The sequence below is a fragment of the Aotus nancymaae genome, unplaced genomic scaffold (assembly GCF_030222135.1).
Source record: "Aotus nancymaae isolate 86718 unplaced genomic scaffold, 86718_ANA_hifiasm-v0.15.2.pri h1tg000006l, whole genome shotgun sequence".
Classification (NCBI taxonomy): domain Eukaryota; kingdom Metazoa; phylum Chordata; class Mammalia; order Primates; family Aotidae; genus Aotus; species Aotus nancymaae.
In genome coordinates this window covers 70,932,000-70,950,248 of record NW_026988417.1, presented here as the reverse complement: position 1 = coordinate 70,950,248, position 18,249 = coordinate 70,932,000, and the positions used below count along the sequence as shown (strand labels likewise).

Genomic DNA, 18,249 nt, shown 5'->3' with positions numbered 1-18,249 from the left:
TAGTACACCAAAAATAATGCAACAAAAGAAAAGTTAATTATTAACTAGAAGGAATAAGGGAAAAAGAGGAAGGGAAGCAGCAGTGAGCCATGAGCCAATGGGCTGCTTCCTTTTATCCAGTTATTGTTTGTAGATTTAAGCAATATTCCTGGCTAGCTACTCTTTCAACCTGTGGAACCAGTTGCTTTAAAATAAGCATTTAATTTCCATGTCTTATACTATCCACATTTTGCTGTTTGGCTGAGCTCCAGCACATTCACTTTTCCTGTTCTAACATGTTCATTAAAACCAAAGGCTCTCTAATTTCAACATAAGATTTTACTATTGTTTATAGTCCCTTGCCCTGAACTTGTTTATTTTTATTACAATATGCTTCAGCTTTTATCAGCTGCCAGGTTGACAATATGCTTGCCACAAAACTATTTGCCATTACACAAGCACACAAAATGATACTCACCTATGATTGGACCATGTATACAACTTTAGAAAGAAGAAGAAGAAAAAAGAGCACATCAAAGGCCAGCTTTTATATTAAGTATGTCAAAGCTCCAAATATATTTGAAATCCAGACAAGAAATACTTGTTAAATCAGGTCTTGGCATGATTTGGTATAAATATAAATGAGTTGTCCTACTCTTTTTTTCTCTAGAAAACAAGCTTAGATTTGGTTTGCCAATAGCATTATTATTTACAAGTTCTCAAGATCTGGATATTTACATGATTGTAATAGGGCTATAGTTTTTTTCTTTAATGTTATAACTTAATGTCTAGTCTCCTAGGCTATCATATAAATGCATTTATATAATGTACTTTAAAGAGGTTTTTCATAATTTCAATTGTATTTAGTGAAATTTTTATCATTCTTCCTCATTCCAAATAGTCAAGATTTTATATTTCAATTACATATTATGAAAATAATATAGTAATAGTTTTTAAACTGAAACAGAACAAGTAACATCCATATTTTTAAGTATGTAGTTTCTTTACAATATTTGCTTTTATTGACTTAACTTGATTTATAGTGTCCTAATGGGAATCTGTCCTGTGATATTAAAAATAGAGTAGGACTCTACTCACTCACAGGGGGAATCAATGCTTCATAATAAACTTACTGATGTCACTAACTTGTAATAATAATTCAGAAATTGCGCCAAATACATTTTAAAAACAGAAATAATGCAAATAAGATTATAAGAAAACATTTAAACATCTTTAGAAAACAATTAAAGTATGTTAAAAAAGATTTTAATACAAAACAACCATTTGTTAATTACATAGCATTAATTCAGGCAACATCTACCAGGCAAAACTTTTTATTAGATACTCTGTAATCAAAATTGATTAGGCTGCATGTCATTGAAAAATTATTCTGTGAGACACACTTCCCACTAATTCACATTTTCTCATAAATTTCATTCTATCTTTCCTGTCTTTTTGACATGTAAGTAGATGACCAAAGAGGGAGGGAAAAGTACAAAAGGGGGGAAAAAGTTAACGAGAGAAAGGGAAGAAGAAAACAGAAAGAAAGACTTCAAAGAGCTATTAAAAGAAAAAAAAAAGGGAAAGAGAACATGGGAGAGAGAGGAAGATAGAAGAGAAATCTGAAAACAAGTATCGAAAACAAATTATAGGCTGGGTGTAGCAGCTCATGCCCGTAATCCCACACTTTGGGAGGCCAAGGCAGGTGGATCACTTGAGGCCAGGAGTTCATGCTAGGAAATTTGGATGGTTTTCTTAGGTATGTAACTATCAAAATTCACTTAAAAGAAAAAAACATACTATTAGCCATCAAAGATGATAATGATAAAAATGTTATTAAAATGTTATAAAAATGATAAAAAGGTTATAACTTATTCTACAGATACTGAGTACCAATGTCTACCATAAATTTTTCTTGATGTACAGAGTAAAATGAGTAGACCATGAATAAAAATGATAGGCTATGTTCTTGCATTCACAGAGCTAACACTCTAGTAGGAAGGAGAGAACATGATAAATAAACATATACATATATAACATGCCAAGTAGCAATAAATACTATGAAAAAATAAATGTAATCAAAGGAATGAGAGGAGTAAGGATTGCTTTGTGAGAAGTGCTTTCAAAGAGGGGCTTCTCTAAAGCGTGGTATTTGAATGGAGTCCTGAATGAAGGGAGGAGGCAAGATTCAGAACTATCTAGGAAAGATGGGTCCAGGCATAAGGAACAGCAATTATCAAAGAATTATGACTCTCTTCCAAAAGAAAGTCTTAGACAAGTTGATTTTATTTATTTTCTCAAACTCGAAAGACAAAGATAATTCCCATGTAATATAAACTTATGTGTGTATCTGAGCACAAAAAATGATGAGAAGCTTTGCAGTTCATAATGCTGACACCAAATCTAGGTAAGAACAGCATGAAACACACACACCATTGATTAATAGTACCAATAACTATAGATGCAAAAATCTAACCAGTATCAAATTAGGTGGGAGGATCCAAGATGGCCAAATAGGAACAACTCTGGATTGCAGTTCCGAGCAAAAACGCAGAGGGTAAGTGATCACCGCATTTCCAAACTAATTTTTACTGCCCACAGATCAGGCAATTCCCGGGCGAAAAAGCACCACGACTCTCCAGCATAGCTGTTTCAGCCAGCGCAGTGGGCCTCCACACAAAAACTCACACAAATCCAGGCGCCATTTCAACTGGCAACTGGAACGACTGGGAGACAGAGTCGCCCGTTCAACTGAAAAAAAGGGGGCTGAAACAGGAAGCCAGGTGATCTGGCTCAGCTGGTCCCACCCCTACAAAGACCAGCAATCTAAAACACTCTGGATTAAGAGTTTCACAGCAAGCACAGCTGGACCCAGGACGGTCCAGCTCTGGTGGGGGAAGGGCGTCCGCATTACTGAGGCAGTCCACCACTACCGAGGCAGTCCGCCATTATTGAGGCAGTCCGCCATTTCCAAGGTAGTCCACCATTACCGAGGCAGGTCACCATTTCTGAGGCAGTCTGCCATTACTGAGGTAATCCGCCATTACAGAGACAGTCTGCCATTACTGAGGCAGACGGCCATTACCAAGGCAGTTCTAACTATAGCCCTATAAACAAAACTGCAAGGAAGTTCACACAGCAGCTGGGCAGAGTCCACGGCAGCTCAGCAACACCACTGCTGGCAGACTGTTACTAGGCTACCTCCTGACTGGGCAGGTCAACTCTGAAAAAAAAAAAAAGAGAGAGAATGACAGGAACTTATAAATAAAGTCCCAACTTCCCAGGAGAGAGCACTTAGGGAAAAAAGGTGGTTATGAGTTCCACTGCAGCAGATTTAAACGTATGTGCCCAGCAGCTCTGAACAGAATAGAGCCCACAGCTTAGCACTTGAGCTCCTATAAGAGACAGACTGTCTCTTCAAGCAGCTCCCTGACCCCTGTATAATCAAAGAGACACCTCATAAAGGAGAGCTTCAGATGACATCAGGCGGGTAAACTTCTGGGACAAAGATAACAGAAGAAGAAACTGAAAGCAACCCTTACTGTTCTGCAGCCACTGAAGGTGATCCCCAGGCAAGCAGGGTCTGGAGTGGACCTCCAGCAGTCCTACAACAGCAGGGCCTGACTGTTAGAAGGAAAACTAAGAAACAGAAAGATATAACTTCATCAGCAACAAAAAGGACGTCCACTCAGAGACCCTATCTGAAAGTCACCAACCACAAAGACCACAGGTAGATAAATCCACAAAGATGGAAAGAGACTAGCACAAAAAGGATGAAAATACCCAAAACCAGAACGTCTCTCCTCCTTCAAGGGATCACAACTCCTAAATAGCAAGGGACCAAGGCTGGATGGAGAATGAGCATGATGAATTGACAGAAACAGGCTTCAGAAGGTGGGTAATAACAAACTTCTCTGAGCTAAAAGATCATGTTCTAACCCAATGCAAAGAAACTAAGAACCTTGAAAACACGTTTGACGAAATGCTAACAAGAATAAACAGCTTAGAGAGGAATACAGATTAATTGATGGAGCTGAAAACCACAACACAAGAACCTCACGAAGCATGCATGAGTTTCAATAGCCAAATCAACCAAGCAGAAGAAAGGATATCAGAGATTGAAGATTGACTCAATGAAATAAAATGAGAAGGCAACATTAGAGAAAAAAGAGTAAAAAGAAATGAATAAAGCCTCCAAGAAATAGGGGATTATGTGAAAAGACCTAATCTACATTTGATAGGTGTACCTGAATGTGACAGAGAGAATGAATCCAAGATAGAAAACACTCTTCAGGATATTAACCAGGAGAACTTCCCCAACCTAGCAAAGCATACCAACATTCAAGTCCAGGAAATACAGAGAACACCACAAAGATATTCCTCAAGAAGAACAACCCCAAGGCACATAATCGTCAGATTCACCAGGGTTGAAATGAAAGAAAAAATGCTAAGAGCAGCCAGAGAGAAAGGTCGGGATCTCTCCACAGAAACCCTACAAGCCAGAAGAGAATGGAGGCCAATATTCAACATCCTTAAAGAAAAGAACATTCAACCTAGAATTTCATATCCAGCCAAAATAAGCTTCATAAGCAAAGGAGAAATAAAATCCTTTATGAACAAGCAATTGCTCAGAGATTTCATCACCACCAGGCCTGCTTTATAAGAGCTCCTGAAAGAAGCACTAAACACAGAAAGGGAACAACCAGTACCAGCCACTCCAAAAACGTACCAAATGGTAAAGAGCATTGACACAATGAACAAACAGCATCAACTAACGGGCAAAACAACCAGCTAGCATCAAAACAGCAGGATGAAATTAATACATAACAATATTAACCTTAAACATAAATGGGCTAAATGCCCCCAATCAACAGACACAGACTGGCAAATTGGATAAAAAGCCAAAATCCATCAGTGTGCTGTATCCAGGAAACCCATCTCACATACAAGGATACACACAGGCTCAAAATAAAGGGATGGAGGAAGACGTACCAAGCAAATGGAGAGCAAAAAAAAAAAAAGCAGGAGTTGCAATCCTAGTCTCTGATAAAATAGACTTTAAACCAACAAAGATCAAAAGAGACAAAGAAGGACATTACATAATGGTAAAAGGATCAATGCAACAAGAAGAGCTAACGATCCTAAATATATACGTGCCCAATACAGGAGCACCCAGGTACATAAAGCAAGTTCTTAATGACCTACATAGAGACTTAGATTCCCATATAATAATAGTGGGAGACTTTAACACTCCAGTGTCTATATTAGACAGATCAACGAGACAGAAAATTAACAAGGATATCCAGGACTTGAACTCAGACCTGGACCAAGCAAACCTAAGAGACATTTACAGAACTCTCCACCCCAAATCCACAGAATAGATATTCTTCTCAGCACCACATCATACCTACTCTAAAACTGACCACATAATTAGAAGTAAATCACTCCTCAGCAAATGCAAAAGAACGGAAATCATAACAGTCTCTCAGACCACAATGCAATCAAATTAGAACTAAGGATTCAGAAACTAACTCAGAACTGTACAACTTCATGGAAACTGAACAACTGGCTCTTGAATGTTGACTGGATAAACAATGAAATGAAGGCAGAAATAAAGATGTTCTTTGAAACCAACGAGAACGAAGACACAACGTACCAGAATCTCTGGGACACATTTAAAGCAGTGTCTAGAGGAAAATTTATAGCAATAAATGCACACATGAGAAGCAAGGAAAGATCTAAAATTGATACCCCATTGACAAAATTGACAGAGCTAGAGGAGCAAGATCAAAAAAACTCAAAAGCTTGCAGAAGACAAGAAATAACTAAGATCAGAGCAGAACTGAAGGAGCTAGAGACACAAAAAAAACCTTCAAAAAAATCAATAAACCCAGGAGCTGGTTTTTTGAAAAGATCAACAACATAGACAGACCACTAGTCGTATTAATAAAAAAGAGAGAATAATCAAATAGAGGCAATAAAAAACGATAAAGGAGATATCACCACAGATTCCACAGAAATACAAACCACCATCAGAGATTACTACAAACACCTCTATGCACATAAACCAGTAAACCTGGAAGAAATGGATAAATTGCTGGACACTTAGGGAAACACCCTTCCAAGGTTAAACCAGGAAGAAGTCAAAACCCTGAATAGACCAATAACAAGGGCTGACGTTGAGGCAGCAATTAATAGCTTACCAACCAAAAAAAGCCCAGGTCCAGATGGGTTCACAGTCAAATTCTACCAGATATACAAAGAAGAGCTGATACCAATCCTTCTGAAACTATTTCAAACAATCCAAAAAGAGGGAATCCTCCCCAAACCATTTTATGAAACCAACATCATCCCGATGCCAAAATCTGGCAGAGACTCAACAAGAAAAGAAAATTTCAGGCCAATATCCATGATGAACATAGATGCAAAAATCTTCAATCAAATACTGGCAAACCAATTGCAACAGCACATCAAAAAACTTATCCATAATGATCAAGTAGGCTTCATCCCAGGGATGCAAGGCTGGTTCAACACATACAAGCCTATAAACGTAATTCACCACATAAACAGAATCAAAGACAAAAACCACATGATTATCTCAATAGATGCAGAGAAGGCCTTCAACAAAATTCAACAGCCCTTTATGCTAAAAACTCTGAATAAACTAGGTATCGACAGAACGTATCTCAAAATAATAAAAGCTATTTAAAAAAAACCCACAGCCAATATCATACTGAATGGGCAAAAACTGGAAGCATTCCCTTTGAAATCTGGCACTAAGATTAATAAAAAAGAAAAGAGAGAATAACCAAATAGATGCAATAAAAAATGACAAAGGGGATATCACCACAGATTCCACAGAAATTCAAACCATTATCAGAGATTATTACAAACAACTCTATGCACATAAACTACAAAACCTGGAAGAAATGGATAAATTCCTGGACACTTGCCTCCTCCCAAGCCTAAACCAGGAAGAAGTCGAAACCCTGAATAGACCAATAACAAGGTCTGAAGTCGAGGCAGCAATTAAGAGCCTACCACCCAAAAAAAGCCCAGGTCCAGATGGGTTCACAGATGAATTCTACCAGACATACAAAGAGGAACTGGTACCATTCCTTCTGAAACTATTCCAAATAATCCAAAAAGAGGGAATCCTTCCCAAATCATTTTATGAGACCAACATCATCCTGATACCAAAACCCGGCAGAGACTCAACAAGAAAAGAAAACTACAGGCCAATATCCATGATGAACATACATGCAAAAATCTTCAATAAAATACTGGCAAGTCGATTATAACAGCACATCAAAAAGCTTATCCACCATGATCAAGTAGGATTCATCCTGGGGATGCAAGGCTGGTTCAATATACGCAAGTCTATAAATGTAATTCACCACATAAACAGAACCAAAGACAAAAACCACATGATTATCTCAATTGATGCAGAGATGGCCTTTGACAAAATTCAACATCCTGTTATGCTAAAAACCCTCAATAAACTAGGTATCGATGGAACGTATCTCAAAATAATAAAAGATATTTATGACAAACCGACAGGCAATATCATACTGAATGGGTAAAAACTGGAAGCTTTCCCTTTGAAATCTGGCACTAGACAAGGATGCCCTCTCTCACCACTCCTATTCAATATAGTATTGGAAGTTCTAGCCAGAGCAATCAGGCAAGAGAAAGAAATAAAGGGTATTCAATTAGGAAAGGAGGAAGTCAAATTGTCTCTATTTGCAGACGACATGATTGTATATCTAGAAGACCCCATCATCTTAGCCCAAAATCTCCTGAAACTGATAAGCAACTTCAGCAAAGTCTCAGAATACAAAATCAATGTGCAAAAATCACAAGCATTCCTATACACCAATAACAGACTTAAAGAGAGCCAAATCAAGAACGAACTGCCATTCATAATTGCTACAAAGAGAATAAAATACCTAGGAATACAATTAACAAGGAACGTAAAGGACCTCTTCAAGGAGAACTACAAACCACTGCTCAACGAAATAAGAGAGGACACAAACAGATGGAGAAACATTCCATGTTCATGGTTAGGAAGAATCAATATCATGAAAATGGCCATACTGCCCAAAGTAATTTACAGATTCAACGCTATCCCCATCAAGCTACCAATGACCTTCTTCACAGAACTGGAAGAAACCACTTTAAACTTGATATGGAACCAAAAGAGAGCCTGCATAGCCAAGACAATCCTAAGCAAAAAGAACAAAGCTGGAGGCATCACACTACTGGACTTCAAACTATACTACAAGGCTACAGTAATCAAAACAGCATGGTACTGGTACCAAAACAGAGATATAGACCAATGGAACAGAACAGAGGCCTCGGAGGCAATGCCACACATCTACAACCATCTGATCTTTGCCAAACCTGACAAAAGCAAGCAATGGGGAAAGGATTCCCTGTTTAATAAATGGTGTTGGGAAAACTGGCTAGCTAGGTGCAGAAAGCAGAAACTGGACTCCTTCCTGACACCTTACACTAGAATTAACTCCAGATGGATTAAAGACTTAAACATAAGACCTAACACCATAAAAACCCTAGAAGAAAATCTAGGCAAAACTATTCAGGACATAGGCATAGGCAAGGACTTCATGACCAAAACACCAAAAGCACTAGCAACAAAAGCCAAAATAGACAAATGGGATCTAATAAAACTTAAGAGCTTCTGCACAGCAAAAGAAACAGTCATTAGAGTGAATCAGCAACCACCAAAATGGGAAAAAATTTTTGCAATCTACCAATCTGACAAAGGGCTGATATCCAGAATCTACGAAGAACTAAAACAGATTTACAAGAAGAAAACATACAAGCCAATTCAAAAGTGGGTGAAGGATATGAACAGACACTTTACAAAAGAAGACATACATGAGGGCAACAAACATATGAAAAAATGCTCATCATCACTGGTCATTAGAGAAATGCAAATCAAAACTACATTGAGATACCATCTCATGCCAGTTAGAATGGCGATCATTAAAAAATCTGGAGACAACAGATGCTGGAGAGGATGTGGAGAAATAGGAACACTTTTACACTGTTGGTGGGAGTATAAATTAGTTCAACCATTGTGGAAGACAGTGTGGCGATACCTCAAGGACCTAGAAATAGAAATTTCATTTGACCCAGCAATCTCATTACTGGGTATATATCCAAAGGATTATAAATCGTTCAACTATAAGGACACATGCACATAAATGTTCACTGAAGCACTGCTTACAACAGCAAAGACCTGGAACCAACCCTAATGCCCATCGATGATCGACTGGACAGGGAAAATGTGGCACATATACACCATGGACTACTACTATGGATCCATCAAAAACGATGAGTTTGTGTCCTTTGTAGGGACATGGATGAACCTGGAAACCATCAATCTCAGCGAACTGACACAAGAACAGTAAATCAAACGCCGTATGTTCTCACTCATAGGTGGGTGTTGAACAATGAGAACACATGGACACAGGGAGGGGAGCATCACACACTGGGGTCTGTTGGGGGGACATAGGGGAGGGACAGCAAGGTTGGGGAGTTAGGGAGAGAGAGCATGGGGAGAAATGCCAGATATAGGTGATGGGGAAGAAGGCAGCAAATCACACTGCCATGTGTGTACCTATGCAACCATCTTGCATGTTCTTCACATGTACCCCAAAACCTAAACTGTAATTTTTTTAAAAAATGACATTTTCACTGATATGAGCATTTGATTTGATAGCAGAAAGATATAACCAATTTCACAACTATGTAATTTATAGGTTCAAATGGTAGGAAATACTAAGAACAAAACTAAGGCCAGGCACAGTGGCTCATGCCTGTAATCCCATAACTTCGCAATGCTGGAGTGGGCAGATCACTTGAGCGCAGGAGTTTGGGACCAGCCTAGGCAACATGGCAAAACTCCATCTCTACAAAAAATACAAAAATTAGCTGGGCATGGTGGCATATGCCTGTAGTCCCAGCTACTGGGTGAAGGAGCTGAGATGGGAGTATCACTTGAGCCTGGCAGGAAAATGGGATCATGCCACTGCACTCCAGCCTGGGTGACAGAGTAAGACCCTGTCTGAAAAAAAAAGAAAAGAGAAGTGAAAAAAAAAACCAATTTACCTGCAAGTACTACTGACAAATGTTAGATACTGGCTGGCTATAAGACCATTAGTCTACACAGTTTTGATAAACAAAGGCATTAGTGGTTCTGGCCAGGCACGGTGGTTCGTGCCTATAATCCCAGCACTTTGGGAGGCTGAGGAGGGTGGATCACAAGGTCAGGAGTTCGAGACCAACCTGGCCAACATGGTGAAAGCCTGTCTCTACTAAAGTACAAAAAAATTAGCCGGGCGTGGTGGTGTGCACCTGTAGTCCCAGCTACTCAGGAGGCTGAGGCAGGGGAATCACTTGAACTGGGGAGGCAGAGATTGCAGTGAGCTGAGATTGCACCACTGTACTCTAGCCTGGAAACAGAGCAAGACTCTATCTCAACAACAACAACAAAAGGCATTAGTGGGTCAGTTCTAATATCCAAGATGCTAATCCTCAAGTTAAATAATTAAGAAAGATCATTCAACTGACTGTATTTAGCACGTTGATACAGAAGGAAAACTATAAACTACTCAAGATAAATTTCGTATTACATCAATGCTAGAAGTGGATCTTCAAGTGCAGAATCGTAACACAGGACATCAAGATGATTTAACTACAGTGAGAGTCTCTTCTGTACAGGTAAGTAGACATACAAACCTAATACATTTCACTCTCCCAAAAAACATGTTTCTAGATCAAAAGTCAGCAAAACTTTTCTGTAAAGAGCCAGATAGTGAATGATTCAGGCTTTGCAGGCCATATCCAGTCTCTGCAGCATATTCTTTGTTTTTTACAACTCTTTAAAACTGTAAAGACCATTGTTAGCTCACAGGCTATACAAAAACAGGCCATAGTCATGACCAGATTTGGTCCTGGGTTGTCATTTATTGACCCCTGTTCTAGGTATCTTCCTTTTATCCAAAATAAGGACCTTTGATAGGCATGTGATACTGTCAGTTCCCTTTTATCTGCTGCACTCATTCTAAATCAATTTGTCACATCATATTGGCTACACACACATACACACACTCACAAAAAATATCACATCTTCAATATTTTCAACTGCATAAGAATAACACCACTCAAGGAAACCTCATTAAATTGCTTTGAAATCATTTCCAAATTTTTAATTATCAGATAATGCTAATAATTTATGAAATAATTATTTTGCATAATACAATGGTAGTTTTTTACTACTCTATAAACAATTTTGAGTTATACTTGACATCGTGCACATTTTTAATTAATGTTATTGAGGCAAACTTTGCATATATTATTCACCATTTTCCGATGTAAAATTCAATGACTCTTAGTAAGTTGATCAAGTTGTGCAACCATCACCATAAATCACTTTGAAAACATCATCAGCCCAATATGATCCCTCATGCACACTTGGCGTTAATTCCTGTTTCCTCCTACCCCTCCTATGCAACTACTAATCTACTTTTTGTCTTTATAGTTTTGCTATTTCTGAATATTTCATATAAATGGTATCATACAACAAGTAGTTTGTGTCTGGCTTCTTTCACTGAGCATAATATTCTTGAGGTTTATTCATGTTGTAACATGTATATGTAGTTTATTCCTTTTTGTTACTAAATAGTATTTCATTGGATATGCTGCACATTCTTAATGTGTACAATTCACTAAGCTTTGACTTATGTATACACACATGCAACAATCACTAGTCAGAATAACATACCAATCACTTTCAAAATTCATCGTGTGCCTTTGTAATTCCTCCTTCCTGCCGCTCTTCACCATCTCTGTCCCCAAGGCAATCACTGGTCTGCTTTCTGTCACCATACATTAGTTTGCATTTGCCAGAATTTTATACAAATAGAATCATACAGAATGTACTCCCTTTCTTCTAACTTCTTTCACTCAACATAATTATTTTGAAATCCATCAATATTGTAGAATGTATCAAGTTTATTTCTTTTTACCACTGAAGAGTATTTTTATATATTTATATTCACCTGCAATGAGCATTTGGAAATTTTCCAGTTTGGGACTATCACAAAGAAATCTGATATGAACCCTTATTTACAAGTCTTTGTATAGACACGTTTTTACACATATGGCATATAGATATCCAATTATCTAAAAGTGGATGGCAGGATCATATAGTAGGTGGCTGTTCAACATAAGAAACTGCCAAATTGTTTGCAAAGAGGTTGCATCATTTAACGTATCCACAAACGGTATAAGAGTGCTCCAGTCCCACCACATCCTTACTACAGTTGGTATGGCCAGTCTTTTTGACTTTTTTCATTCCAAACAGATGTGTTATCCCATTGTGGTTTTCATTTATATTTCCTAACAACTAAAGATGCTGAGCATCTTTCCATGTGTTTTTCATCTATATATTTCCATAGTGAGGTGTGTTTGAATCTTTTGCTGATTTTTAAAATTGGGTAGTTTTATTATTAAGTTTGGACAGTTCTTTATATATTCTTGATTTATCAAATATAATTTTCAAATATTTTTTCCCAGCCTGTGATTTGCCTTTTAATTCTCTTAACAGTGTCTTTTAAAGAGCAGAAGTTTTTAATTTTTATAGAGTGATTTATCAATTTCTTCTTTTATGGATCATGCTTTTAGTGTCATATGTAAGAAATCATTCCCTAATCCAACTTTTTCTTCTCAAAGTTTTATCATTTTAGGCTTTACATTTAGGTCTTTGATTCATTTTTACTTAATTATTATACACGGTTTGAAGTATGGGTTGAAGTTCATTTTATGGCATATAGATAGCCAATTGTTCCAGTACTGTTTGTTGAAAGGACAATCCTTTCTCCACACACACAAAAATGCCATTGTAACCTTGTGGAAAATCAGTTGTCCATATATGCATGTTCTGTATTCTTTTTTTGTCTCTATTCTATTCCATTAATTGTTTTCTTTTGATGTCAATACCATATTGTCTTAATTGCTGCAGCTTTATAAATCTTGAAGTCAGGTAGACTTCCAACTTTGTTGTTTTTCAAAAAAGCTGTTTTAGCTATTCTAGATACTTGCGTTTTTCTATGAATTTAAGAATCAGTTAGTTCCTACAAAAATTCTGACTGGGACTTTGACTGAGAATGCTACGAATCTATAGATTACCCTGGGGAAAATTGACATTTTTAACAATGTTGAGTCTACTGATCCATGAACAAGATATACAGTCACCATTTATTTAGATTTTTTTTTTTTTTTTGAGACAGAGTGTCACTCTGTCACCAGACCAGAGTGCAGTGGCACAATCTTGGCTCACTGCAACCTCCGCCTCCCAGGTTCAAGCGATTCTCCTGCCTCAGCCTCCCAAGTGGCTGGGACTACAGGCACGTACGACCACGTCCAGCTAATTTTTGTATTTTCAGTAGAAATGGGATTTCACCATGTTGGCCAGGATGGTCTCAATCTCTTGACCTTGTGATCCACCTACCTTGGCCTCCCAAAGTGCTGGGATTATAGGCGTGAGCCAGCACACCCAGCCTAGTTAGATTTTTTATTTATCTTAACTATGTTTTAAAGTTTTCAGTGTATAGATCTTCCACATCTTTGTCAGATTTACCCCTAAGTATTTAATATATTTGCTATTACTACAAATGGCATTTGTTGCTTTTTCAATTTCTAATTGTTCCTTGCTGTTACACAGAAACAACTTATTTTTGTACACTGAGCTTGTACCTTCAACCTTAGTTAACTCACTTCTTTGTTCTAGTAGCTAGAATATGTGATCTGTGAATAACGACAGTTTCACTTCTTCCTTTCTAAGCTAGTTGACTTTTTATCTCTGTTTCTTGCCTAACTGCACTGCCTAGAAGCCCCAGATAAATGTTGAAAAGAAGCAATGGTGAGAGGGATGTCCTTGTCTTGTTCCTGATCTTAAGGAGAAACTTAACATTCACCACTAAATATGATGTCAGCCTTGGTTTCTCTTAGACATTCTTTTTCAGGGATATTGACTTCTATCCCTAGTTTACTGAGACTTTTTAATCAGGAACAGATGTTGGATTCTGTCAAATGCTTTCTCTGCATCCACTGAGATGCTCATATGGCTTTTGTTTTTTACTTTCTTAATATGGTGAATTGTAATGATTGACTGTTAAATGTTAAACTAACCTTGCATTTCTAGAATAAACTCTACTTGATCATGATATGTTAACCCTTTTTATATATTGCTGGATTCTATTTGCTAAAATTTAGTTTACAATTGTTACATCTATGTTCACGAATGATACTGCATTGTAGTTTCTTTGTCTGGTTTTGGTATAAAGATAATGCTGCTTGTTTTAGGTAGGAGGGTAAATTAGTTCCCTGTTATTCCACCTTAGCCAGAAGTATTCTGCTAAATGTTATTATCATATCTATTCCTTCCTAGCTTAGAAGGTACATATTACTACCATCATTTTATATACCGGAGAAATGAGAAATGGGAAATGCAGAGAAACTGAGGCTCAGAGAACAAAGGAGTACAGCTCTTTGTAGTTCGAAAAAGGGTTTGAATTAAGACAGTAGGAATCTAAAACCCACTCTCAACCTCCTACTATCTTGTAATACTTAAACAGTATTCAAAAAGATTCTCCTTAAACACATAATTTCTTTTTCATTAAGAAATTATATCTCCAAAAGATCCAAGTAGTCTAATCTGGAACCTATGTCTTAATCACTATGGTATTTGTTGAAAAAAAATGAATGTGATGTCATAGTTTCTTATATTCTGAGTCAAGATCTACATAAACTATTAACTACTGAATATACTGAAAACATTACTTAAGAAAAGACAGATGTAATCCAGGTAGAAAGAGCCTTATAAGGATATTCCGCAGTCCCAAAAGGCCAACCAAAACAATAACAATAGATGCTACCATTTTAAAATTTTATGTAATCTTCAAAACACATAGTGAAATAAGCACTATTATACATATTTTATAGATGAGGAAATTTAAGACAGAACAACATTAAGAAACTTGCTTTAAGTCTGCCATCTCTGAAGTAGCAGAACAGGTATTCAAACTCAAGTCTCTACAACTCCAGAATAGACTCTCAAAATTTGTATTTTAAGTTTCATTTGTTTGGTTTTCAATTACAATGTTGTCAACCCTAAGAACAAGAAGTGCTGCCAACGGCCTTTTAGGGAACAAGGAAATTCCAACATTAGACTGGAGCAGAGCTTAGTGCCAAATAAACTGGAACTAAGCTTTGACGGTAATGATGGCAAGCTGGGGTTTCCCAATCTCTGATTAGATTAAACCTGCTTTGCTTCATTTCTAAAGCAAGTTTTTTTTTTGTTGTTGTTGTTGTTTTTTAAAAAACCAGCTGACAAGACTGGCATGGTGGCATACATCTGTAGTCCCATCTACTCAAGAGGCTAAGGGATGATTATTTGAGCATAGGAGTTTGAGGCCAGCCTGGGCAAAATAGCAGCCAGCTTTTTCTTTTTTCTTTTTTTTTTTATTGCATTTTAGGTTTTGGGGTACATGTGAAAATCATGCAAGGTTGTTGCATAGGTGCATACGTGGCAGTGTGATTTGCTGCCTTCCTCCCCTTCACCTATATCTGGCATTTCTCCCCATGCTATCCCTCACCAACTCCCCACCCCCCTCTGTCCCCCAACTCCCCTCCAACAGACCCCAGTGTATAGTGCTCCCCTCTCTGTGTCCATGTGTTCTCATTGTTCAACACCCACCTATGAGTGAGAACATGTGGTGTTTGATTTTGTGTTCTTGTGTCAGTTTGCTGAGAATGATGGTTTCCAGGTTCATCCATGTCCCTACAAAGGACGCGAACTCATCGTTTTTTATGGCTGCATAATATTCCATGGTGTATATGTGCCACATTTTTCCTGTCCAGTCTATCATTGATGGGCATTTGGGTTGGTTCCAGGTCTTTGCTATTGTAAACTGTGCTGCAATGAACATTCGTGTGCATGTGTCCTTATAGTAGAACGATTTATAATCCTTTGGATATATACCCAGTAACACTGTTGGTGGGAGTGTAAATTAGTTCAACCATTGTGGAAAACAGTGTGGCGATTCCTCAAGGACCTAGAAATAGAAATTCCATTTGACCCAGCTTTTTCTTTACTTTCTGTTTGGTTTTGTTTGAGACAGGGTCTCACTCTGTAACCATGGTGATCCCAGGAATCACCTCACCCTCCCAAGTAGCTAAACTACAGGTGCATGCCACCATGCTCAGCTAATTTTTTTGTATTTTTTATAGAGATGGGGTTTTGCCATGTTGCCCAGGCTGTGTCTCTCAGCTTTCCTATATTTCTGATGACCTGCAGTGGGCACAGCATAATGAGCTTGGACCATTAGCTATTGGCTATAATGCAGAATTCCCCTTAAGAGTAAGAGTAAGATGGGAGGGCAAAGAGAAAGAATAATTGCTATTCAAATAATTCCATTCATGAGGCAAGATGGTATAGGGATCGAGCCTGGACCCAAGGAAATTGCCAAGGTTCAAATACTTATCTGCCTCACAGTAGTTGTGAGATCTTGCAAAACTTATTTAACTTCTCTGTGTTTTCATGCCTTCATCTATTAGATATGGGTGATCATTTTACCTCTCATACAGCTAACAATTAAAAGACAGAATACATAAAAATTGTTTAGAATAGTGCCTGACACTTGGTAGGTCCTGTTTAAATTTTGCTATCAATTTATCAATTATTGTTATTCCTATAGTAAATAAGAAAAAAATTACATATGTTTCATAAGCACTTTAGAGCTTCCTTAGTAAAAATAACTTAAATGTTTCTAATGACAATATATTTAAAAACACAGTCCTAGAAATGTGGCATATCTATATTAGTGTCGTAAAAATGGCTTTGGAAACTGATTTCCAGCATCTTCTAAAAGCAAACAATTTTAAAACATTAGCAGAGAAAATTGGACATAATTCATTAAAATAAAGTAAATTACTCAATTCCACTAAAGTAGAACTGAACATCTACTATGTGTTCAGCATTATGCAATCTTGATTAAAGGGCATACAAAATCTAGACGTGTTCTCAATAAGCTTAAAATATAATACGTAAATACAAATACAAAAACACAAAAATGTATACATAAAAGATAATAAGGCAAAGTACAAGTAAATGTGAGAGTAGCACATAACTCTGGAAGAAATTCTCAAGTACTATTAAAATATATGAGTTTAATTTACAGAATAAAAAAAACATCTGTGTGTATGTTTAGTGCCATTCTTAATGCTAGTGCCAAAAACAAGTTCAAACGACTGGTATTTTATATTATAAATTATTAAGGAATTACTTGAACAACAACAAAAAAAGAGGGTTATTTGATAATTTTCATTGTAACTTACTGTTGCTATTCTGGTCTGGAGAAAGTTCTCCCTTTCTTCATCTACCTTAATTTCAAGTCCATTTTTAAAAAATTCAAGCATTTTGGGGATGTCACGGCCAATGGAATCTAGTTAGAAAAAGTAAAATCCACAATTATCACTCCAAATAAGTAGTAAAAATTACTGAATAAAAGAAACACATATCTCACATGAAGATACAGCAAATAAGTTGTGGCAGACAGACTTTAGTTCCAAAGAGCTCTATTTCCTGGCATTCATGCTCTTGTGATCTCCCATTGAGTGTGAATAAAACTTGCAACTTGCTTCAAACCAAGAGACAGAATGATCATGTGTACACAATTACGTTACATAAAGCTATAATGCCTGTCTTGGAGAAGACTCTCTTCCTTACTGGCTTTGAAGAAACAAGCTGCAATGCTATCAACTGCCATATAGAGAGGGCCACAGGACAATAAGTTGAGAGCAGTCTCCAGCTGACAGCCAGCATGAAACTGAAGCCCTGTGTCCAGTACCCTACAGGAACTGAATTCTGCCAAGTGTGTAAGTCTGGAAGCAAACCCATCACCCATCGAGTCTCAGATGAAATCACTTCTCCGGCCAGCACCTTGAGTGGAGCTTTGTGAGACGTTAAGCAGAAAACTCAACTAAGCTACACATACAGTCCTGACACACAGAAATGGGGAGATAATAAATGTGTGTTGTTTCAAGCAACTGTGTGGTAATGTTGCTGCACCATTATGGATAATATATAAGTATATGCAATAATGATATATGGCATATCTTAAAAACAAAGATGACATATTAACATAAAGTCTATAAAATAATCTATGGCAAAAGATAACA

At 37.3% G+C, this 18,249-nt stretch overlaps 1 protein-coding gene across 1 annotated transcript in view; it reads right to left on the bottom strand.

Annotated features, from left to right (window-relative positions):
• The window catches only part of MRPL1 (mitochondrial ribosomal protein L1), a 102,394-nt gene that overhangs the window by 28,881 nt on the left and 55,264 nt on the right, over positions 1-18,249 (bottom strand). The window contains exon 7 of the mRNA XM_012446971.2: positions 17,407-17,513. Within this exon, the coding sequence (XP_012302394.2) occupies positions 17,407-17,513 (107 nt within the window). The remainder of the gene's footprint in view (positions 1-17,406; positions 17,514-18,249) is intronic.